The 26,160-nt window shown below is 38.1% G+C and overlaps 1 protein-coding gene across 2 annotated transcripts in view; it reads right to left on the bottom strand.

The window, feature by feature from the left end:
• Nucleotides 1–22,186, bottom strand: part of PRIM2 (DNA primase subunit 2) — a 348,531-nt gene extending 326,345 nt beyond the window's left edge. The window contains exons 1-5 of one of the 2 annotated variants that reach the window (XM_045498644.1): nt 22,091–22,186; nt 21,172–21,333; nt 18,354–18,457; nt 15,418–15,497; nt 13,481–13,601 (exon numbers count right to left, since the gene is read on the bottom strand). In XM_045498644.1, the coding sequence (XP_045354600.1) occupies nt 13,481–13,601; nt 15,418–15,497; nt 18,354–18,457; nt 21,172–21,325 (459 nt within the window). In that variant the 5' untranslated portion in view covers nt 21,326–21,333; nt 22,091–22,186. Of the gene's footprint in view, nt 1–13,480; nt 13,602–15,417; nt 15,498–18,353; nt 18,458–21,171; nt 21,334–21,885 lie in introns of both variants that reach the window. The other variant, XM_045498645.1, reaches the window with a different exon arrangement.
• Nucleotides 22,187–26,160: the final 3,974 nt, after the last annotated feature.

Genomic DNA, 26,160 nt, shown 5'->3' with positions numbered 1-26,160 from the left:
ACTTAAACTTGCCTACTTCAGGGGCGCTTGGGTGGCTCAGTTGGTTAAGTGTCTGACTTCAGCTCAGGTCATAATCTCACGGTTCATGAGTTCAAGCCCTGTGTCAGGCTCTGTGCTGACAGCTCGGAGCCTGGAGCCTGTTTCAAATTCTGTGTCTCCCTCTCTCTCTGTTCCTCCTCCGTTCGCACTCTGTCTCTGTCTGTCTGTCTCTCTCTCTCTCTCTCTCAAAAATAAAGATTAAAAGAATTAAAAAAAAAAAAAAAAAAACTTGCCTACTTCCAATTCTTAGAAGTAGGCATAAAACATAAAACAACTTACTTCTCCATTATAAAAATCAACTTGACCTTTCATCTGATTATTAATCCTTTTTCCCTTAGTTCGTTTTAAGTCTGGAATTTCCAGCAAAAGTTAACAGCATGAGTCTTACCACCCCATTTCACTCTTCTCCAGGCCCCCTTTCCACTCATATCATAGTCAATGGCTTGTCAGAAGCCCTATGAAAAGCTTCCATACTCAAACACATTTGTTGTCTAGTGCATTCCATTCTCACATCTGCATGTCCTGTCTCAGCTATATAACATCAGATTCTGAAATTTAGTTGTTGCCTGAAATTTAGTCTGCATCAAAGGGAATTAAAGGTACACGTTTCTCCATTTTGCAGGCATATTAAAATCAGTTCACAAGTTACTAAGAGGCTTATTATAATTTGTAAACACATCCCAGAGGGTAGCTACAAACAGAGGCATATACATCAGATGAATGGCATTTTCCTACCTTATGTAACAGAAAGAGCTGACCACAATGATGAATGCACAGTCCGAAAGAGCTACAACAATCCAAACTAGATCAACTAACAATGAAAACAATATAAGGACCAAAATGATCAGAAAACCCTGACTACCTCAAGGCCAACTTGCAAATACCTAAGAAATAATATAATACACAAGTGAACACCAAAAACTATTTTAAAACTCAACACATAAAACTATCAAATAAATGTAAAATCAATGTTCCAATGTTAACTGGAGAAATGCATCCCCAAGTTCCTAATAAATTCACACAACTGACATTTCCAATAACAAGTGACAAATTAAACATTAATTCATGTGCAGTGAAAAGTTATCAGCCAAAAATGACATGAAATAATTTCTAAGACAGAAGAAATTAAGTTTTCAAACTATAAGGGATAAGAAACAAATTTCAAATATCAGATTCAGGATAAGGAAAATTATTTTAAAATGGGTAAAAATAAGCAATACAAAGTTTTACATGTACTTGTTTTCAGTGAGCCACGCATAATGTTACCATCCACAATCGCCTTCACTCAAAAACCCTCACTTCCTGAAAAGATTTGCCAAGTGAATAACACTAACTCTATTTAATATGCAGTGGACTTCTCATTTGTGACACACAGAATACTCTCCATCTTTTAAGATGCTCATCTTCACTGCCATTCTGGGCTATATAAATGAAATGCCTCCTACCATTAAATCCACTAGTATTTCAAATCAGGTAAAAAATATTTTCTGACTGTTCCAAGAAGGTTTTTTTTTTTTTTTTTTTTTTTTTTAAACATCAAGGCAAATTATAAACAGGTATCTGACTCTGAACTTCAACAGCACAGAGAACCTTTGTCTGCGAGGCTGACAGGTGTCAAAACCTGACCTTTCCCTAACTGGCCAAGTGAAAAATCACTAAGAGCATATTTGACCTTACCCACTCACCTTTAATGTGACACAAGGTTAAGTCAATCAACTCAGCAATGGGACCCAAAATAGCCTCCAAAGACAATATTTACTCATTTCTAATCCTTCCTAGAAATTACAGATTTAAAATCCAAATTATTTACATGTAAGTCCAAGAATGAAAAAAAAGTTTTTCCTTTCTGAATACTTCACATTAACATTTTGTGTTATATATCAGAATCTACTATGCACTAGAAACCCAAACACAGACTACAAAAGCCAAATTATCAAAACACAGCCAGAATGAGAAACACAAGAATCTGAATCTCATAACTGGCCCCATTCCTCTCCCCCAAATTTTTACCCAATAAAATTACATCAGCTATGGCAAACTGAACAAAAAAATTTAAGAAAAAAACTATGCAAAAAATTCTTCCTTTTTCTGTAAGTATTTCTCCATTATGCAAACATAATGCAATTTAGTTATAACACTGCATCTCCTAACATAAAAATATATTTATTTTACATAAACAGATCCACATAGAAGTCACTGCAGCCTTAGGGACAACTGGGTGGCTCAGCAGGTTAAGCATCAGACTTCTGCCCAGGTCATGATCTCATCGTTCATTAGTTCGAGCCCAGTATCAGGTAAGCATGAACCCCACTTCAGGTGAGCCCCGCTTCTCTCTCTTTACTTGCCTCTCATGGCATTCTCTCTCTCTCTCTCTCTCTCTCTCTCTCTCTCACTTGCTCTCTCTTCCCCCTCCCTCACTTGCACCCTCTCTCTCTCTCAAAAAATAATGAATGAATAAAATTTAAAAATAAAATATTTTTTTAAAAAAGTCATTGCAGCTTTAATGAAACTGTCAAGATAAACAAAGACATACAAACAGAGTCCAGGTAGACTCTAAGATGTGTGTGCCAGGAACCCCGCTTCTGTAGCATGGAAACGAAGATAGCCTTGTGGCTCTCCACTCCCCGATGTTTCCTTCTGACTCAACTTGGGCAGCAGGGTCTATTATACATCAGAGACCAGCTTATGCAATAAATGCTAATAACGTTTCCCTAACTCTTGCTTTGCCTTAAGTCTAAAAGCACCTGTTTAAGCCCAACAGTTTCAAATGCAAACCAAATATTCCAATCAAAGTGAAGAAAACTGTGCATGTTTCTATTAACGAAATGGTAAAAGTTGGTAAATGGGAAGAGCCACAGGAAACTAGGGGTGAGCTAATCAAAAGCACCTGAATTCAAGCGCCTTAATTACCAGTACCAGTTGCCATGAGAGTATACCAGAAGGAAAAAGTCTCAGCCAGGAAAGTGATACAATGTATCACAGGAATGGGTTTTCTGCCAAGCTCCTGCAATGCTTTCTCACTTTTTCCATGAAGGTGAGCTACAAACACCAGCTACAAACACTTGATCAAGTTTTACATTCCAGTTTATTTCAGAAACAAAAAACGTGTTTTTCACACTCTACACACCTTCAACCAACATTCTAATAAACCCCCAGGAGGACTACCTACATCCCATCCCCCAAGTGAGAATCACTGAACTAAAAAAAGTCACACTAGTAAGCCAAAAGTTACTATTCCTTTTAGAAATTGCACAGGACCCCCTGTGACATACAAATGTAGACATTAATTTTCCCTACAATCAATTTCCCAATCATCCATATTTCTACATCTTACTTTAATGCATGTTTATTATAATGCACCTCAAACGACTTGCAGAATGAAATAAAATATGATTATAGCAAACACACTGGAAGCAACCACAATATTAAAAACCAATCATGACCAACACACATTAGTTTCAGGGATACAATAGAGTGATTTCAAAATTCCACACATCACCCACTGTTCATAACCACAAGTGCACTCCTTAATCCCAATCACCTTTTTCAATCCATCCCCCGACCCACCTCCCTTCTGGTAACCATCAGTTTGTCCTCTATAGTGAAGAGTCTGTTTATTGATTTGTCTTTTTTCCCTTTGCTCACTTGTTTTGCTTCTTAAATTCCACAGATGAGTGAAATTATATGGTATTTGTCTTTCTCTGACATTTTGCTTAGCATTGTACTCTAGCTCCATTCACGTCATTGCAAATGGCAAGATTTCATTTTTTTTTTTTTTTCAACGTTTATTTATTTTTGGGACAGAGAGAGACAGAGCATGAACGGGGGAGGGGCAGAGAGAGAGGGAGACACAGAATCGGAAACAGGCTCCAGGCTCTGAGCCATCAGCCCAGAGCCCGACGTGGAGCTCGAACTCACGGACCGCGAGATCGTGACCTGGCTGAAGTCGGCCGCTTAACCGACTGCGCCACCCAGGCGCCCCAAGATTTCATTTTTTATAACTGAGTAACATTCCATTGTAAATAATACCACATCTTCTTTATCCATTCATCAACTGACGGACAGCTGGACTGCTTCTATAATTTGGCTGTTGTAAATAACGCTGTAATAAACTAAGAATGCATGAATTAGTGTATTTTTGTATTCTTTTGGTAAACACCCAGTAGTTTGATTGCGGGATCATACAGTAGTTCTATTTTCAACTCTGTGAAGAACGTCCATATTGTTTTCCACAGTGGCTATACCAATTTGCATTCCCACCAACAGTGCACAAGGATTCCTTTATCTCCACATCCTCGCCAACACTTATTGTTATTGATTTTAGCCATTCTGACAGGTGGGAGGTGATATCTCATTGTAGTTTTGATTTGCATTTCCCTGATAAGTGATGAAGAACATCTTTTTGTATATCTGTTGGCCATTTGTAGGTCTTCTTTGGAGAAGAACAATGTCTTCTGCCCATTTTTAACTGAATTATTTTTGGGGGGTATTCAGTTTTATAAGTTCTTTATATACTTTGGATACTAACCCTTTATCTGACATGTCATTTGCAATATCTTCTCCCATTCCGCAGGTTGCCTTTTAGCTTTGTTGACTGTCTTCTTTGCTGTACATTAGCTTTTTATTTTGATGTAGTCCCAGGAGTTTAGTTTTTGTTTCCCTTGCCTCAGAACACACATCTAGAAAAAAGTTGCTATGATCAAAGTCAAAGAACTCACTGCCTGTGTTCTCTGCTAGGATTTTTATGGTTTCAAGTCTCCAAAATAGATTTTGTTTTAAATTGCAGCAAAAGTATATTAAATCTAATTAACCCCAAACTTCTCCAACATATAGGCATTTGCTGCCTCTGTATCTGCCATAGTATTACTAGTTAACATATATGCCAGCCACAGTACTAAGAACTCTACATATTCTAATCCATTTAAAACTCACAAATCTGTGAGGTGAGGATTAGGATTATCTTCATTTTATTTTTTATTTTTGAGAAAGTAGGGGAGAGGGGGAGAGGGAAAGAGAGAGAGAATCTTAAGTAGGCTCCACATTCAGCATGGAGCCTCATGAGGGGCTCAACCCCAGAACCCTGGGATCACGACCTAAACTGTAATCAACAAACATTCAAATGACTGAGCTACCCAAGCGCTCCAGATTATCTTCATTTTAAAAAAGAGGAAACTCTGGGCACCTGTGTGGCTCAGTCGGTTAAGCGTCTGACTTCAGCTCAGGTTATGATCTTGCGGTTCATGAGTTCAAGCCCTGTGTTGGACTCTGTGCTTACAGCTCAGAGCCTGAAGACTGCTTCAAATTCTGTGTCTTCCTCTCTCCCTGTCCCTCCCCCCTCATGCTTTGTCTCTCTCTCAAACGTAAAAAAAATTTTTTTAATGAGGAAACAAATACAGATTAGAAAATTTACTCTAAGGGGCCCCTGGGTGGCTCAGTTGGTTAAGCATCTGACTTCAGCTGAGGTCGTGATCTCATGGTTCATGGGTTCGAGCCCCATGTCAGGCTCCATGCTGACAGCTCAGAGCCTGGAACCTGCTTCAGTTTCTGTGTCTTCCTCTCTCTCTGCCCCTCCCCTGCTCATGCTCTGTCTCCCTCTCTCTCTCTCTCTCTCTCTCTCTCTCTCAAAAATATATAAAACATTTAAAAAAAGAAAAGAAAATTTACTCTAAATCACATAGCTGATTGTCAAGTCTGGGATTGAATTTTATGCTACCTGTAAGTCAAAAGTTAGCCTACTACTGTTTAATAGATGCTGACAGAAGATACAGACTCCTGCATTAGAGACAAAGAACTTTATTACTCCTATCACAAGAAGCAGCAAGAGAGCCAACATGTGTCATTCTCCTTAACCTTAAGTTCCTGGGGGGCAACATGACATAGTCCAGATGAATGGTCAAGTAGAGTAGGTTTGCACTACGAGGGAACACGGAGAAACAATCAACTTTGTAGCAGGCAGTAAGCAAGCCTCCTCTATATACCAGGAAGATATTTCTTCATCCCTCAAGGCTGCTTACTAAAATCACAGCTGTGAGAAATGGCCTGGTGAAGAGTGATCATGACCATGTTTTCATGACATACCAAGCAAGATATGTAGGATCAGAAGAGACCCTTGGAGGTGTTTTCCCAACACTGATGTGTGCCAGAGAGAAAACTCAAACTAAACAAATACAACACCAGAGTCTGGACTATTGACCACTATTAATAAAACATTCAAAGATTTCAACTTTGTTCCCTAAATTTAAAACTATAATTATTGAGGTCATTAAGGCCTCTGGCTAAACACAACATATTTATTTCCATTACCTCCACAACAAAAGAAAAAAAAAGTCTCAATAATTTTAAAAGGACTGAAGTCATACAAAATATGTTCTCAGACTAAAATGAAATTAAGTTAAAAATCAGTAACAGCAGCAAGTTTAGAAACTTCAAAAATACATAGTAATTAACACTCAAAATAACCAGTAAGTCAAAGAACAAACAAGGAAATACTTTCAAATGAATGAAAACAAAACATGACATAGCCAAAACTCACGGAATGCATCTAAGGCCGTGTTCAGAGGGAAGTTTTAGCTATAAATGCCTACATTAAAAATGAGAAGAAAAAAAAAACTCAAATCAGTAACCTAAACTTTGACCTTATGAAACTAGAAGAGCAAACTAAACCCAAAGCAAACAGAAGGAAGGAAATAATAAAGACTAATAAGTTATAATAACAAAAATTAAACACACAAGAATAGAAACACAGTAGAGAAAAATTAACAAAACCAAAAGATAGTAATTTGAAAAGATCCACAAAATTGACAAACCTCAAATTCAATGACAAAAAAAAAAAAAACAAAAAACGACTTAAATAAAAAAATGAGATCATTACCAACCGTATAGAAATAAAAAGGATCCCTGAAACTAATATAACATCAGATGTTAATTATATCTCTATTTTTTTTTTAAAAAAGGATTGTAAGAAAATACTATGAACAAGTGTACACATCAGTTAGATAACTTAAATGGACAAATTCCTAGAAAACACGAATTACCAAAACTGACTCAAGAAGAAACAGAAAATTTGAATAGATTTATAATAAGAGTGAATTAGTAATTTTAAAGCACCCCACAAAGAGAAGCATAAGGCCAGAAAGATTCACTGGTTAAATTCTACCAAATGTTTAAAGAAAAATTAACACCAATCCTTGACAACGTCGTCCAAAAAAACCACAAGAGCAGGAAATACTTTTACAAACTCATTATATAAGACCAATATTACCGTGATACCAAAATAAGACAATGACATCACAAGAAAACTACAAACCCACATCCTTTATCGATAAACACAAAAATCCTCCACAAAATGCTAGCAAATCAAATCCAGCAACATATAAAAAGAATCATACAGGATAATCAAGGGGGATTTATCCCACGAATATCCCAGCAAGATTGGTTTAACATCCAAAAACCAATTAATGCAACACACAATATTAATAAAGGACAAATCCCTAAGATAATCTCAACAGGTGGAGAAAAAGCACATGACAAAATCCAATACCCTTTCATGATGAGAATGCTCAATTACAATTAGAAGGAAATTTTCTCAATCTGATAAAGGGGATCTACAGAAATCATATATCTAATATCATAGGTCATGCTAAAAGACTGAATGCTTTCCCTCTAAAATGAGGAACATGATGGGTGTCCACTACTGCCACTTCTATTCAACATTACATTGGAGATTCTAGCTAGGGAAATTAATCAAAAATGGAGAAATAAAAAGCCTCCAGACTGGAAAGTAAGGAGTAAGATTATCTCTATTTGTGAGACATAACCTCCCAAGGAATCCACTAAAACCGATTAGTACTAACAGAGTTCCATAGGTTGCAGGATATAAGATCAACATGCAAAAGTCAACTGGACTTCTATACACTAGCAAGAAACATTCCAAAAATGAAATAAAGAAAATAACTCCACTTACAATGACATTAAAGAATAAAATACTTAGGTATAAATTTAACAAATATAGTACTCAATCTTGTTGAGAAAAATTAAAGAAAACCTTAAGAAATAAAGGACAGGGGGTGCCTAGGTGGGTTCGGTTAGTTGAGCATCCAACTTGATTTCAGCTCAGGTCATGATCCCAGAGACATGGAATCGAGCCCCACATTAGGCTCCGTGATGAGCATGGTGCCTGCTTGGGATTCTCCCTCCCTCTCCTTCTGCCCCTCTCTCCCACTTGCACTCTATCTCTCTATAATAAAATTTTAAAAAATAATTTAAAAATAAAATAAAAAACATCCCATGTTCATGAATAACACTTAATATTAAGATGGCAATACTCCCCAAATTGATCTACATATTCTCTGCAATCCTAGTCTGAATCCTAGCTGATTTATCTGTAGAAAGTGGTAAGTAAATCCTAAAATTCTTAAGAAAATACAAGGAACCAGAATAACTAAAATAATCTTGAAAAAAGAATAAAATTCATTTTATTCTCCTACTTCTCAATTTCAAATCTTACTACAAAGCTACAGTAGTCAACATTCAAGACCACAATAGTACGGCCACAATGATAAGCATACAGCTCCAAGAAATAAAATTAAGAGTCCAGAAATAAACCAACTTATAGTCAAGAGTAATAATTTGGTGAGGAAACAACAGCTGTTTCAACAAATGATGCTAGAACAACTGGATATCCACATGCAAAAAAAATGAAGTTGGGACTCCTACTTCATATCATATACAAAAATTAACTCAAAATGGACCACAGACCCAAATATAAAAACTAAAATTATAAAACTCGTAGAGAAAGCCAGAGGAGTAAATCTTCATGACCTTCCTTTAGACAAAGACTTCTTAGATCTGACATCAAAAGTACAAAAGAAAAAAACAGACGAGACTTCACATAAATTAATAACTTTTGTGTTGCAAAAGATAACCATCAAAATGAAATGACAATTCTAAGAATAGGAGAAAATATTTGTAAATCATAGATCTTATAATGGACTTGTATCCAGAATATGTAAAGAATTAACACTCAACAATAAAAAGAGGACTCAATTAAAAAATGTACAAAGGAAAAAAAACAAATGTACAAAGGATTTGAAAAGACATTCCAAGGATATACAAATAACCAATAAGCACATGAAAAGATGCTCAACATCATGTGTCATTAGAGAAATGCAAATCAAAACCAGTGTTATGTTATCATTTCACATCCACTAGGATGGCTACATTCAAAAACAAGTGTGGATGACAATGGTGGAGAAAGTGAAACCATCATATACCGCTAAGATGTAAAATAGTGCAGCCACTTTGAAAAAGTTCGTCAGTTCCTCAAAAGCCTAAGCACAGAATTAATCACCCTACAACCTAGTAATTCCACTCCCAGATATATACATAAAATAAAAAAGACATCCACAAAAAAAAAAAAAAACTTGTACACAAATACTCACTACAGCATCATTCCTATTAGCCAAAATGTAGAAACCCAAATGTCCATCAACTGCTGAACAGAGAAGTATCATTTGACAATAAAAAGGAATGAAATACTGATATAGGCTACAACACGGATGAAACTTTAAAATATTGTGCTAAACAAACCATTATTCACAATACCCAAGATATGAAAGCAATGCCAGTGTTCACCCATAGATGAATAGATAAAAAGATGTGGTATATTATACAATGAAGTATTCAGTCATTAAAAAAAAAAAAAAATGCATTCTTATACACCAACAATGAAGCAACAGAAAGAGAAATCAAGGAATCGATCCCATTTACGGTTACACAAAAAACCATAAAATACCTAGGAATAAATCTAACTGAAGAGGTGAAAAACCGATACGCTGAAAACTATAGAAAGCTTATGAAAGAAACTGAAGAACACACAAAAAAATGGAAAAAGATTCCATGCTCCTGGATAGGAGGAACAAATATTGTTAAAATGTCGATACTACCCAAGGCAATCTACATATTCAATGCAATCCCAGTCAATCCCTACCAGCATTCTTAAGAGAGCTAGAACACATAATCCTAAAATTTGTATGGAACCAGAGAAGACCCCGAATAGCAAAAACAATCTCGAAAAAGAAAACCAAAGCAGGAGGCATCACAGTCTCAGACTTCAAGCTATACTACAAAGCTGTAATCATCAAGACAGCATGGTACTGGCATATGAACACTCAGATCAATGGAACAGAGAACCCAGAAATGGACCCACAAACGTATGGCCAACTAATCTCTGACAAAGCAGAAAAGAATATCCAATGGAATAAAGACAGTCTCTTCAGCAAATGGTGCTGGGAAAACTGGACAGCAACATGCAGAAGAATGAACCTGGACCACTTTCTTACACCATACATAAAAATAAACTCAAAATGGATGAAAGACCTCAACGTAAGACAGGAAGCCATCAAAATCCTCGAGGAGAAAGCAGGCAAAACCTCTTTGATCTTGGCCGCGGCAACTTCTTACTCAACACATCTCCGGAGGCAAGGGAAACAAAAGCAAAAATGAACTTACTGGGACCTCATCAAAATAAAAATCTTCTGCACAGCAAAGGAAACCATCAGTAAAACTAAAAGGCAACCGTGAGAATGGGAGAAGATATTTACAAATGACATATCAGATAAAGGGTTACTATCCAACATCTATAAAGAACTGATCAAACTCAACACCCAAAAAACAAATAATCCAGTGAAGAAATGGGCAAAAGACATGAAGAGACACTTCTCCAAAGAAGACATCCAGATGGTCAACCGACACATGAAAAAATGCTCAACCTCACTCATCATCAGGGAAATACAAATCAAAACCACAGTAAGATATCACCTTACACCTGTCAGAATGGCTAACATTAACAACTCAGGCAACAACAGATGTTGGTGAGGATGAGGAGAAAGAGGATCTCTTTTGCATTGTTGGTAGGATTGCAAGCTGGTGCAGCCACTCTGGAAAACAGTATGGAGGTTCCTCAGAAAACTAAAAATAGAACTACCCTACAACCCAGCAATTGTACTACTAGGCATTTATCCAAGGGATACAGGTATGCTGTTTGAAAGGGACACATGCACCCCAATGTTTATAGCAGCACTATCAACAATAGCCAAAGTATGGAAAGAGCCCAAATGTCCATCGATGGATGAATGGATAAAGAAGATGTGGTATATATATACAGTGGAGTATTACTCGGCAATCAAAAAGAATGAAATCTTGCCAACTGCAACTACGTGGATGGAACTGGAGGGTATTATGCTAAGTGAAATTAGTCAGAGAAAGACAAAAATCATATTACTTCACTCATATGAGGACTTTAAGAGACAAAACAGATGAACATAAGGGAAGGGAAATAAAAATAATATAAAAACAGGGAGGGAGACAAAACAGAAGAGACTCATAAATATGGAGAACTGAGGGTTGCTAGAGGGGTTCTGGGAGGGGGGATGGGCTAAATGGGTAAGGGGCATTAAGGAATCTACTGAAATCATTGCTTCACTATATACTAATTTGGAAGTAAATTTTAAAAAATAAAAAATAAAGTTAAATCAAAAAAAAAAAAAAAAAGAGTGCAAACTTCCAGTAGAATGATGGATATAGTTAACAATACTATATTATATAACTGAAAAGTTGCTATGTGAGTAAATTTTACATGTTCTCACCATAACCACAACAAAATGGTAATTATGTGAGGTGAAGGATGTGTTAACTAGCCTTACTGTGGTAAAACATTTCACAAGGCATACATGTATCAAATCATCACATCTGACACCTGAAACTTACACAATGTTATATGTCAATTAGGTCTCGATAAAGCTGGCAAAGAAAAACATACTATATAATACCATTTATATAAAGTCCAAAAAATAGTCAGAATTAACTTGTGATATTAAGAGTCAGACAGTGGCTAATTTTCGGTGGAAGATAGGAGATAGTGAATGGGAGGATGCATAAGGTGCACAGGTGAGAGCAACATTCTATTTCTTAACTCTGATAATGTTCACTTTGTGATACTTCACAGAGCTATACAATTACAACCTGTGCACTTTTCTGTGTGTGTTACACTTAAATTTTAAAGTTGTTTTTTTTTTTTTAAATATTTTGAGAGAGGGGGAGAGAGAGAGAGCGCGCGCGTGCACACGTGTAAAGGAGACGCAGAGAGAAAGGGAGAGTGAGTTTCCCAAACAGGCTCCACACTGTCAGCACAGAGCCCAATGCAGAGCTCAATCTCATGAACTGTGAAATCATGACCTGACCCAAAACCAAGAGTCGGATGCTCAACTGCCTGAGTCAGCCAAGCACCCCAAATTTTAAAGTTTTTTAAAAGAACCATGGTTTTTGCTTTAAAAAATTACATGTGACAATACATGGAGACACCGTAGACACATCTATAAAAAATAGATCTTCTCAAAGACACTCTTCTATTCATTTCCACAGGAAAATATACACTATTTTTATCATGAAAGGATAAAGTAACTGTAATTGAATTAGCAATAATGGACTTCACTAAGGATTTAAGTTAAAACAAAGGGAAAAAAGCATGGGGCTTGGGTCAGATGATCTGAGCTTGACACTCTTCTATGCCCACATAGATGTTATTTAGAAATCTCACTGACCTCTTATGAGAAGGGAGAGAAATTTGAAAGTGCTTCCCTAGCACATGCTAAACACTAAACGTCTATCAAACGTTTACTTCCCTTCATGCTATTTCTTTCCACCAACTTCAACAACCAACAGTGTTCCTGTATACAGTAGGTACATTTTCCACTTCTCAGACAGGACCATGTATTTCACTCCAACTTCCACTTTATTTGGCTTTAAGTTACTCACTCTAACATCAAAATCAAGACTCACCCAATGCTACTACCATCTGAGTCTAAGTCTTCCAGAACAGAATTTTTCAGCCTTCCCACTACAACACAGATCCACCTAAAAGACATAAATCCTATTTCCACCCACAATACTTATACCTGCTAAATATATCCCAGACATTTCTTCTTTAATATATAGTTATGATATGTAAATTAAATATATCTGCAGAATAACTATTCAGAGATTCTACTGACAACTAACTTTTCAAATAAAGTCTAAATTAAACATCATCATTAGAAGTAAATACTACCACCTCTCTATTCTCTTTAATGTATATTATTAGCTTTAAATTTTCAGCCTAGAAGATTAAAGATGAACTCTTGTAAATTAAACCTTCTTGTGCTTTCACAAGTCACATATTTAATAAAGCAACTAAATGTGAAACTTCGGTACTAAGGAATCCCTTTTCTTCTAGTCACGGAAAGGCAAAGTTTCATTGCTGTGCAAAACCAATAGCTATTCTTTCAGGCAAGTACTTAAGAAAACGTAAACAGGAAAAACACCTCACATTAATACTCGCACTTAAGGTGAATGGGAAGGGATGAATGGTGAAAACAACTGAAAATGACTACAAAACCATACTCACGGCCTCAAAATGCAAATGGCTATCCTTTAAGAAACTTTGAATCTTGTCTTTGGGTAAAATACTGAATCGAAATCGAAGGAGATCCATTTCTTGTTGAATGAACCAGCGTCTAAGATCCTCACTGAAATCAAAACAGAGAAATGATAAGTATAAATGAAAAGTCCACTGATTATTTTAAAAGTCCATGGATTATTAAATCAAGAAATTTTTATGAAATAAAACTCAAATATGAGCAAGATGCCAACAGACAGAAGTTAAAAGCACACATGTCGTCTATTATGATAAACACTATACAGAGCACATACCACAATCTTCAAGGATGTGAACACTGGGAGAGGTATTATGAATATAGAATTAAATACAGAATACCTTGAGCCTAGCTGATTATCCAACAATATAAAAGAAAACAGTTCATTGCATTTAACTGCAAAACGGTCATTTACATTAGAAAATGGGGTATTCCTTCAGTCTAAGGTGGTTTCATCAGTGCCAAATCAACACCAAAAATTTTTTTTTTAACATTTATTTTTGACAGGGAGGGAGAGACAGAGCATGAGCAGTGGAGGGTCAGAGAGAGAAGGAGACACAGAATCCGAAACAGGCTCCAGGCTCTGAGCTGTCACCACAGAGCCCGACGCGGGGCTCGAACTCACAAACAGGGAGATCATGACCTGAGCCGAAGTCAGACGCTCAACTGACTGAGCCACCCAGGCGCCCCAACACCAAAATTTTTAAAGGTCACTTTATCTCTGAATAGATTATGATCAGATAAACTCTTAAAGTAAACTTTGTTTACAGCTTTATAGTTAATAATTTCACAAAATTTAATATGCACAACTACATCTTGATTTTTGAAAAAGCAACACACAAATATAAATTCATAAAATACATAATGGTTATTACTATTGTCACAAAATAATTATACTACTATAGATAAAATATGATGTAGTTCCCCCCTCAAAGGGACTTTCACAGATTGTCAGCAATTCATTGACTGCATAAATTACATAAACTGCACATTCATCTTTACAAAAGAAAACCTCCAGAACCAAAGATGGTCGTGGATAGGATCACCTGTCCAGGGATAAGTGGGATAGTAAACAATTCAAGATTCTCATTTGATAAGACTCTTAACAGAAAGAAACAGAAAAGAAGCTTACAATAAGTATATTATTTAGCCAAAATTAGTACAGAAAAAAAAAAAAAAACAGTTTAAAAAAAAAAGAAAAGAAAAAGGCAACTAACTCCTTCTCCCTCTGGGTGGCACTGTAGACTTGCAAGAAACCAACTAGCAAAGGGAAAATAGCTTACACCTGTACTAAATTCAAGTATATGTTTGAGGTATTATTTCTTTTTTTTTTTTAATTTTTTTTTTTTTTCAACGTTTATTTATTTTTGGGACAGAGAGAGACAGAGCATGAACGGGGGAGGGGCAGAGAGAGAGAGGGAGACACAGAATCGGAAACAGGCTCCAGGCTCTGAGCCATCAGCCCAGAGCCCGACGCGGGGCTTGAACTCACGGACCGCGAGATCGTGACCTGGTTGAAGTCGGACGCTTAACCGACTGCGCCACCCAGGCGCCCCGGTATTATTTCTTACAAATAGTGCCACTTTTTTTCTGAGAAAACAGGATCAAAAAGTCCTTTCTTACCGAAATCCCCCCACCCCCACAATTGCAAATCCCAAATGAAGAGCCTCTCCCATAAAACTAGTAAGTGTTTCAACAGGCAAGTTTTACAATAGAATTTTTTTCAATTTTTTTTAGTAAACAACTGGCTTCAAACAATTTGCAACAACAGTGTTCAACCCATGAATCACCAGCTTCTGATGTTATTCTGAGTTTTCCTATGTGCAGTACAATACATGTCAGCTTCCCACGTACCAATTTGTAACCCAAGATAGCAGCTTTAACTATGAGAGTCTAAATGTATACTCACGACTGGCAATAAGCAAGGCGTAAAATAAAGTGAGAAATATGATCTCTTCTTCGGCGTTCATATTCATTTTCTACATTTTCCTTAAAAATAATGACACATGAATAACATAAACACATTAGAATGTTAAGAGGTATAAAGAAAAATGGAGTCAATATAAGCCAATGCTAAAATAAAAGTTTCAAAAACAAATTTCATAATATGTAATTACCATTTTACTTACGTTAGCAAACAAGTGACACTGAGATCTGACCTGATCTCAAACAAAACCTCCTGGGTTTGGACTTTCTTCCTATCAACTCCTCTCTTAACTTTCTTTCTTACCCAGCATATATCCAGGGTTGTCCCCTCTTCCACCACCTTCATTTAACCATTTGGCCAAACCTAGATTCTAAATATATCTGCACTCCTATTCCCAAAACACTAAGAATCTCTGGGGGAAAAAAATACACAATTATTGAGAATTTGGAATATTAAAAATTCACAACCTCTAACCTGAACTGGACTTTTACAAGCACCAAGAAATTCTTATTCAAGTCCAACACAGTAAGAGCAAACATGTCTTGAGCACTTATGAGGTACACTTACAACACTGTTGTAAGCATGTTTAATCTATCAACTCATTTAATCTTTAAAAAAAAACTCTCATGAGGCAAGCACTACTATATCCCTATTTTAAATATGAGGAAACCGCCTAGGTGGCTCAGTCAGTTAAGCATCCAACTTCAGCTCAGATCATGATCTCACGGTTCATGAGTTTTAGCCGCCCATCAGGCTCTGCTCTGACAGCTCAGAGCCTGGAGCCTGCTTTGGATTCTGTGTCTCCCTCTCTCTTTCTGCCCCTCCCCTGCTCACACTCTGTCTCTTTCTCAAAAATATATAAAAATTAATAAAAAAAAAAAATTTTTTAAGGAGGAAACTGAGGCACAGGGATGTTCTGAAATTTTTCGAGTCATAAAGCTTATTAAGCAATAGAACAGAGATTTGACACATAATCATCTCCTTCCTCACTGTTAGAAAAGCTGCTTCAGTCTTCACTACTTGACCCAAGCTCCCTACCACACCATCTTCTCTCTCAACAGAGAACTTCACTTACTTTACAGAAAATAAAGGCCACCAGGCCAACTTCTTCAGCTCCAAGCTTGTGCATCCACTGTATTACTTTCCCTTCCATCTCTATGGACAAAAGATCTCCCCCTCCTCCTGAATAAGCTCATCCCTAAACCTGAACCATGCAATCCATCTGCTCTTGGCTCCTAAGGATCTTGATTTATCAAATGCTCTCTCCAAGTATCTTTAAGCTCCCCTCCTCTTCTTTCTCTTCTAGATTTTTTCACTCAGCTTATAAGCATGTTCAAGTGTCTCCTGTTATGTGTCCTCTCTTTTTCCCTACAAATTCTTCTATATTCAGACCTATTTCTCCCCTGTCTTTTCAGCTAGCCATCTTAAAAGAGTACATATTCTATACCCACCTCTCTCCTCCAAACACTGTCCTCATTTTGGCTTCTGCCTCTATCTACAACTCATCTATCCGTACAACTCATCTTACATGAGCCTAAGCTTCTGAAATTATGTGGTTAAGAGTATCACCTGGAGACAAAATGTCCAGTTCTAATCTTGGTCCCACCATTTACCATCTCATAAGCCTGGGCCAGTTACTCAGCCTATCAATAACTCTGTACCTTTATCTATAAAATAGGGATGACAATTGTACCTGCTTCGTAAGACTATTAACTATATTGCATGGATTAATATATGTAATGTGCTTAGGGCAAACTCTGGGATACACTAAGCATAATATGAATGCTTGCTGTTATTATTCCTATGGGATCAGTATTTACATCATAATCATCATTATGGAAACTCCAAATTTCCTTGGCTACCATGCCACTATTATCCCTGCTGATCTCCCACCTCTCAGGCAGCTCCTTCTCAATCTCCTTCCCAGACTCCCTCAATGCTACTTCACCTTCAGTACTGGTATTCTTCACATCTTGTCCTCCATCGTCTTCTCACTCAAATATTTCCCTCCTCCTGATGATTCCAACTTTCTTCTTAAATCCATACTCCCAACTCCAGCCTTAAGTCCAAGCTATATGCATATCCAATCATCTACTACACAGTTCCACTAGAACCTCAAATTCTTGTCTAGAACTCAACACGTTCCTTCTAAGACTTGCTTCTCTTCCTGTACATTACCTCTCAAAATACTACTACCATCCATAGTTGTCCTAACCAGAAACCTAAGGTGTCATTCACAACTCTCTTTTCCCTTCTCCCTGTAATATCACTAAAACCTTTTGATTCTACCTTCATAATATCATTATACTAGTCCTCTTCTCCAATTCAAATCACTCTCATCCTTTTCTCCAATTCGAATCACTCTCATTATGTCCAAGCTACTTGGTTTTCCTCCCACAGACATGGCCCTCTCAATCTGCTATCTTCCCAAAATAAAGATCTGATCACATCTATCGAGTTTCAGTTCCAGCACTACCTGGAACTTTAACACCTTCCCAAACCTCCCCAAGCTAGGCTGGGTAATCCTATGTGCTCTTGGAGTTCCTGGAACACATATCTAGTAACAGTACTCATCCTGTGGTGCACAGGGTACATCTGGCAATGTCTGGAGATATATACCAGGTAGAAGCCAGAGATGTTACTGAGCACCCTACAATGCACAGGACAGTCCCTACACCAAGAAATTATCAGGCCCAAATGTCAGTAGTTCCGAGGCTGAGAAACCCTGCTGTATTATAATCGTCTGACTATATATGGCAATCATTCCTAGTGGACTGCAGATATACCTTCAGGCACAGTCCATGCTATTTTAGTCTTTTTAAAAGCCCTGTGCTTAATACAAAATATTTTCCACAACCAAGACTCAAGTATATAAATATATACAAACTGAAAAACATTTCTTTCCCACTTTTACTTACTCTGAAGGAAAACTTGAGCCTTCTTATCTCAGCCTCCAACTTACTCTGGTATTGCTCGGTTCCTTTCACATGGCTCACACCAAGATTTTCGACTGTTTTTAGCACTAGAAATTTTTTAAAAACAGAAGAAAGAAAAAGGTATGAATGCAAGATAATTTTTTTTTAGAAGACAGCACGCACACAAGCGGAGAAGAGGGACAGAGAGGGAAAGGGAAGGGGGGAGGGACAAGGAGAGGGACAGGGAGAGATAATCTTAAACAGGCTCTGCGCTCAGCACAGAGCCCAACGCAGGGCTTAATCCCACGATCCTGGGATCATGACTTGAGGTGAAATCAAGAGTCGGGTGCTCAAGTGACTGAGCTATCCAGGCGCCCCAAGATAGTTTTTAAAAACTAAATCCCAAGACAAAGCCTATGAACAATTCCATAATTACTTGTTTTTAAAAGATAAGTTATAGGGGCACCTGGGTGGCTCAGTCAGTTAAGCATCCAACTCTTAATTCCAGCTCAGGTCATGACCTCACGGTTCAGGAGCTCCAGCCCTGCATCAGGGCTCTGCACTGACAGGGAGAAGCTTGCTTGGGATTTTCTCTCTCCTTCTCTGTCTGCTCCTCCCCTGCTTGTGTTCTCTCTCTCTCAAAGTAAACAAACTTGAAAAAATAAATAAAAGATAACAAGTTGTAATAGTTTTATTTTCTGCAAGTACATTATATAAATTATATAAATTTATAAGAAGATAATGTCCATCCATGTGCAGAAAATATCCATGTCCCATAACACAAGTTAATACCAGGATTCGCAGAGAGTGAAGGGTGGGGAATAATCATTGTTGTACTGAGCCACCATTGTCGAGGAATGCAAGTGTGCTGGTATGAAAAAAAAAAATTAAGTACCCTTGTTTGCATCCCTTCTGTGATACTGTTAGTTTGTTTCATTTACTCAGCATAGAATCATCAGAAAAAACAGCCCTTCCTTTCCTGATGAAGTAGAGGAGAAGACACAACAGTGAAGAAGCATAGCCCTCCAATGATGCAAGTGAACTGTCCTGATTAGATGCATATTGTTCAAAGGTTCCTTGTCAATTCTTTCTCAGATTAATTCTACTTCCATCGATATAAAAAGCATTTTTGTAATTCAAGGATGAAAAACTAAAAATGAATCCTGAACATAAATCCATGTCCCAAGGTACCTCCTTATTACAGTATCTCAAACTAAACTCATCATCTTCCCCTCAGTCCTGCCCCTCTTCCTATTATCCCCATCTCAACTAGCATAGTTTTTTTTTGTTTGTTTGTTTTTAATTTTTGAGAGAGGGAGAGACAGAACGTAAGCAGGGAAGGGGCAGAGAGAGAGGGAGACACAGAATCTGAAGCAGGCTCCAGGCTCTGAGCTGTCAGCACAAAGCCTGACGTGGAGCTTGAACTCATGAACCATGACATCATGACCCGAGCCAAAGCTGGATGCTTAACCAACTGAGCCACTCAGGCACCCCTCCACTAGCACAGTTTCTAACCAGACCATCCAGACTGGAATTTCAGCCACCCCCACTGGCCCCCTCACTCCTCACATCCAAACAACTCCCAAATCCTGTCAGGAATACCTCCTCAGTATCCCTTAAATCTCTCCCTGCCTACACACTGCCACTTGTCACTGCCTTAGTTCAGGCACTTACTAGCTCACCCCTTAAGTGCCAAATCCAAGGGACACTCTTCAATCATCCTCTTAATCTCCATGAAGCATCTGACACTGTTAAGGTTCCTAAAACCCTTTTCTCCCTTGTCTTCACTCTTTCTGTCAACAGACACTAAGTGCCCCCTCTGTGTATTAGCAGTTGTCACTCTGCTCTTCTAAAAATGATGAACAGTTTCTCACCTTACCTTCTGATTTTCCCACAGGGATATTCTGGAACATAAACTCAGAAAACACTGCTTTTATTTCTGTTTCAATTCATGCCTAGCTTATTTCTTTCTTCCACTAGCACACAGAGGATAAGTAGGCCACATCCTGCCTACACCCTGATATTGCACTGTTAGCTTGGCAAAAAAAAATGCCCGTGGTTATCCATTCTTCTCCATTTGCTCTGAACTTGTCACTGTTGCCTCAGATATAACATTCTCTCTTTTGCCTCCCAGCCTTAGTACAGTTCGTTATCTTGGACTGAAAAAAACCTTTAACTACTTCTCTTTTCAGAAATTTCTACTCCTCCTTCAAGGTCCAGATTACACTTCAACTTCTCTAAGAAGTCTTACTTAATCAAACTAAGTCACCCCTACTTCTGTTTTAAGAGCATTACTATTTGGGGCACCTAGGTGGCTCAGTCGGTTAAGCATCCACCTTTGGCTCAGGTCATGATTTCATGGTTTGTGAGTTCAAGCCCCTCATCCAGCTCTGTGCTGACAGCTCGGAGCCTGGAGCCTGCTTCGGTTTCTGGGTCTCCTTCTCTCTGCCCCTCCCCCACTTGTGCTGTGTCTATCAAAAATAAATAAATGTATAAAAAAAAACTTTAAAAAAAAAAATAAGAGCATTACTATTTACCTCTAGTAAGGCACTTACAATACTAAATTATGATTATTATTTTGGATGCCTTTATGTGCGTACTAGAATACAGCTTCAACAAATATGAGAATTACATTATTCATCTGGAAATCCCCACCCCAGAATATAGTGGCACTCAATAAACATACACTGAGCAGTAAATAGCAAACGCTCAATAAATATTTCGAGAATGAACTGAATGAAGGAAATTACCCTCATTCATTTCCACAAAGTGTAAGTGAAGTTCTCAAGAATATATAAATTCTAATTCAAATATCACTCACATTTAACTCTATCAATAGCCAAGCTTTCAAACTCAATCAAAGATATGTTTTCAGAAGGTGGCTCCAAGTAAAACTGAAGGCTATGAGGATAGCAAGCATTCCTTTGGTCACCTCCCAACCTCAGTCTTCTCCGATTTCCTCCAGAAAACTGCATCTCATCATCTTGGAAGGAAACATAAAAGGGTTAAAAGGATGGCAAATGGAGTTGAAAACAACAAACAACAAGCGCAAAAAACAACTCCACATACACAGCAAAAAACTGAAGGGCATGCATAAAAGGTTAAAGTGGTCACCCCGAGGCAATACGTCTTTCTGGATTTTCCAGATTTTCTACAACACACCTGTAACAATTCTGTAGGGAAGGGGGGGGGGGTGTGCACGGTGAAACGCAGGTGGTGGTCATAACTTCCAGCAACATCAAAGTCAAAGTCAAGCGATATTGCCAGTTCACTATAGGTCTGTGTACCACCGTCCTTAGATCTCTACAGTCCCAAGAGTTAAGATGAGATTTTAAACCCGTTGCAATCGTAAATTCGGAGGAAAGCGCGGTAGATTCTGGCTTTCCAGAGAAGAGGCTTAATGGTCCGGGTCCAATTCATCACTTCCTATATTATGACCCCGGAAAATAGAACACGTCTTTCTAATCCAGTCCTTCCGAACCCCTTTTAGAAAACATCCTCAAACTCCTATAAAAATTAAGCCCCTCAATCCTACCTGAGGACTCCTCCGACGAAGCTGTTCTCTCCTTAGCTCGCTGACACCTGCGTCTCTGCCTCAACCAACCAATACTCAATACACCCACCCCAGGATGTCATTCTTCTGTTCCCACAGCTCGCAAAGTGCTCTCCCTTCTTTCTCGACCTGCAAGCCTTAACACCAAAACTAATGTCCGTGGTAAAACCACAGGAGATCCTCTTACCTGCAACCACACCAAACACGATATGCAGAAACGCCGATAAGCGCTTTTGTCAGATGGCGGGAGAGTTCATATAGGGCCGGAAACGGAAGTGACTGGACCACAAAGCCCGCCCTTCAAACCTCCCGCCCACCTAGCGCGCGCCCTGCGCATGCTCAATGTGGCGCCCCTCGGTTCCTGGGGGTGTGTAATCCACGTTGCCCGCTTAAAGTTTTTTAAGTAGGACTGTTTGTGTCTCCAAATTAAAAGCTGCACGGCCTGTATGTGCAGTCGGTAGCTTTTTGACGATTGCAATTGGGGAACTGGAAGGCTATCGGCAGAATTTCCAGACTCCCAAGAGTGTGGCGCTTTAATCCACAGGCTGGACTGTGGAGCTAGCAGAGGAAGGGAGGAATGGGCGTTTACGGAACTGCTCAGTATTAGAGGTTCTGTTCTTTTCCTTAATCTTTCAGCGACCTTGAGATATTACCCCCATTTTACAGATGAGAAAATAGAAGCTAAAAGATGAACCTTAGTTAGCCTATATATAGTACATATTTTGATTTTTCTATGGGACGTCAAGCCGAGTAAAAACAGATTGTACCTTCATTTCTTCCCCTTCCACGCCTCGCGCATAGTAAGCGCCCCGAAAAAAACTGGAATTAGAATGAATGCACACACGCAGAAATAGCTCCGAGCCTACAGAAATTAGAAGAGATTCGACTCAGAGGGAAGAAGTAGGGGTCGAACAGAAGCGGTGAGTCAGCCACAACAGCTCTCCGACTGAGGTCTGTATGGTTTTCAAGAGCTGGAAATAAGCTTCACCTGTGGCCTGTAGGAGGCGTGTCTCACTAAAGTAGCTGAGGAAAGATCTAGTAAAGGTAATTATTGCAGGTGAAGAGCGCTTTGAAATGAAATGTTCAAGTTTCTAGAAATGCAAAATATATTGAAACGGTATCAGATTTCAAAGAACATACCTATCATGGACTAAAATGTGGCTAGCATTGACTTTGTATCAGGACACATTCTAAGTGATTTCCATATCAATTCATTTTATTCTCATAACCCTGTGACATAGGCTTATTATTAACCCATTTTACAGATAAGGAAACCGTAGAACAGGGAAAGAAGTTATCTCAAAGATGACAGAGCCACGTTCAAAGTGAGGGAGAATGTCCCCAAACACCACAGTGCTAACCAGCATACTGTACTAATTACGTGTTATGACAACAGTGCCTCACTTTAATGCTTTCCTGTCTGTATCAGACAACATAATTAACATCACCTGGTACAAAGAAGGTATCTGAAAGCATGAGAGCTGCCTGAAAAAATCTGGAGCACAGACGATAAGAACATTTATTTGAATGTTCATCTGATCTCTGGATAGGAAAGCAAGGTAAATAAATTACAAAGAAATCTAAAGATTTCACTGTAAAAATGTAAAATTGGGCATCTAAAAAAAACCAAAACTAGAGGGAAAGTTTACCGTAACTAATACCATCAAGATGCAAAGAGCTTGTGTAAATTAATTAGAAAAAATCCTGACACAAATTGAAAACTGGAAAAAGAACAGCAGCAAATAACTCATAGCCAATAAAATGTGAAAAAATGTTTGTTATTGAGAACAAAGAAATTTTCCCCAAATTGGCAAGGATTTTACAATGGAAATACCCAGTGCTGAACAAAGTCCAGTACAATGAGCTCACATAGGAACTGATCTTGGTGCTAAAATTCTGGAGTACAATATAGTAATGTGTATTATGAGCCCTAAAAGAATTCATACAGTTTGACCAAATAATTTCAATTATATGAATCTATGCAGAAATGGACACAAAAATCTGTGTCCAAGTAACTTCATTACATCATTATAAGAGTGAAAACCCAGAAAAAAGAATAAATGAGCAATGATATAGTTGTGTCATGGGACATTACACAACCATTCAAAATATATGTTTTTGAAGAATATTGACTCAGGAAAATGCTCAAGATACTACTCACAGCAGAATACATAAAACCACGTATGTCATATGAGCCCAATTTTGCAAAAACAAACAAAAAAAAAACAAAACAAAAAAAACTGACAACAGTCATTTTCAAGTTACTTTTCCTGGTAAATAAAACTGTAGAAATTTTGGGAACTGTCAAAAAGAAAACCCACCTATGATGTTGCTATCTACTTATGCCATCACCCAGGGACAGGCACTGTTAACATTTTGTTTCAAGCAATAAAATTTCATGGTTGGTGAGAATGAACAAAAGATAGTGGTACCATACCAGTATATTTTTCTGCAATGCTTCTGACTTCCAGAAGGAGGCTGCCCTCTGCAACTCCTTCTCCCTCCAAATGTACACCAATCCACAACCTCCCCTCCTCTTACGATCCGGGCAGATGGTATCCGTCGCAAATAGAATTTTAGGTGCAAGACAGCCACTCTGAGCTATACATAGTTTTTATTTAACTTTTCTTAGCTTTATCTTCAGTCCAGTCTAAAAAAATTGGTCTACTGCAAAAATAACAAATGCTTTACATTGATAGCAACTAAGCCACTGGCAGTGCAGTAGTATTTTTCTGGTATTTTTAAAGTTCTATTTTAATTATTCAAACACATCTTGGGGACACCTTGGTGGCTCAGTTGGTTGTGCATCCAACTTCAGCTCAGGTCATGATCTCCCGGTTTGTGAGTTTGAGCCCCATGTTGGGCTCTGTGCTGATAGCTGGGAGCCTGGAACCTGTTTCAGATTCTGTGTCTCCCTCTCTCTATGCCCCTCCCCCACTTGTGCTCTGTCTCTCTCTGTCTCTCAAAAATGAATAAATGTAAAAAAATTTTAAAAAATTCTATGTAAAAAAAATTCTCCTTCAAGGATCAAAAGCTGCCCTCCTCCATCCTATTGAGCCTTTGCTTCTGCCACCTGGGTTGCTCCTCATGTAAACCACCATGCTCTTTGAAATTCCATACAGTATAATTCTTATATTATATCCCTATACCACAGAAGTTCTTAATCTTTTCAGAATGTGAACTACTGTATGATTTGATGAACACACTCCTCAAAGTACACTCCTTTGGTCACTACCTCACTGTAAAGAGTGTTTTCTGTATCCAGAGGCAACTGTAATATGCATCTACCTATCACAGCACCAATAATGGACAACAGTGTCATACATTTCAGTAGCCATATTTGGTAAATCACTGTAATCTCTTTCATGTATTTATTTTCATCAAAAAAAATTAATTAACACAATGCTCAGCCCTGGCAACCAAGATGCACATAAATTACAGACCTTAACCTCATAATCCATGGGAGGAAAAACACATATAAACATATAACTTTTACTTCCATTAGACCATAAGCATCTCAAAAACAGGGACCAGAGCATCATTCATCTTTGTAACCCCTACAAATATCTATTATTTTGAATTTGATGTAAAATATGAAAGATGCATGAAAAAACTGATGGGTTCAGCTTGCCATGCAACAGATGGTTTGAATCAAAGGTGGCTCAACATATAAAACTTCAAGTCCTCATCTGAAAACTACATACACATTCCTTCCAGAATAACTTGGGTCCCAAGTTTAGCCTATAGTAAGCACAGAGTACCATCTCTGATGAAAATTCCATAATCATCACTGCTAAATTCAGTGCCTGCCCTGGACATCACCCAGCTACAGGCAGACTGTCCCACAGAGGGGCATTCACTCTTAGATGACTCCACAGCTCCAAGAGTTATGTCCTGCAATGTGTCGTACTTACAACCAAGATTTTCGTTACCATGCTTAGCAAATCAAAATGAGTGCTCATTCTTCCCCTATGCAGGGTATGCTGCCCTAAAAACCAAAGGTCTGGTACATTTCTTTATCCAGTGATGACTCTATAAACTCTAGGTCCAGCCAGCTCTGCTTGCCAATGAAAGCAAAGACAGGAGGTATTTCCAGCAGGATAGCTGACCCATAAAATAATACAGTTAGCCAATACTGATCTCTCCACCCTTTTCATTTCACTGCCCACCTCTGGACATGGCAAAGAAAGAAACCTGAAGGAGCACTTTGTTTTTATCCCTTTGTTTCAGATTGCTTTTATTAGTCGAGCATTAAGT

This window comes from Leopardus geoffroyi, chromosome B2 (assembly GCF_018350155.1).
Source record: "Leopardus geoffroyi isolate Oge1 chromosome B2, O.geoffroyi_Oge1_pat1.0, whole genome shotgun sequence".
NCBI lineage: Eukaryota > Metazoa > Chordata > Mammalia > Carnivora > Felidae > Leopardus > Leopardus geoffroyi.
Note: the sequence above shows the minus strand (reverse complement) of the source record. Positions and strands in the feature narration are given on the sequence as shown.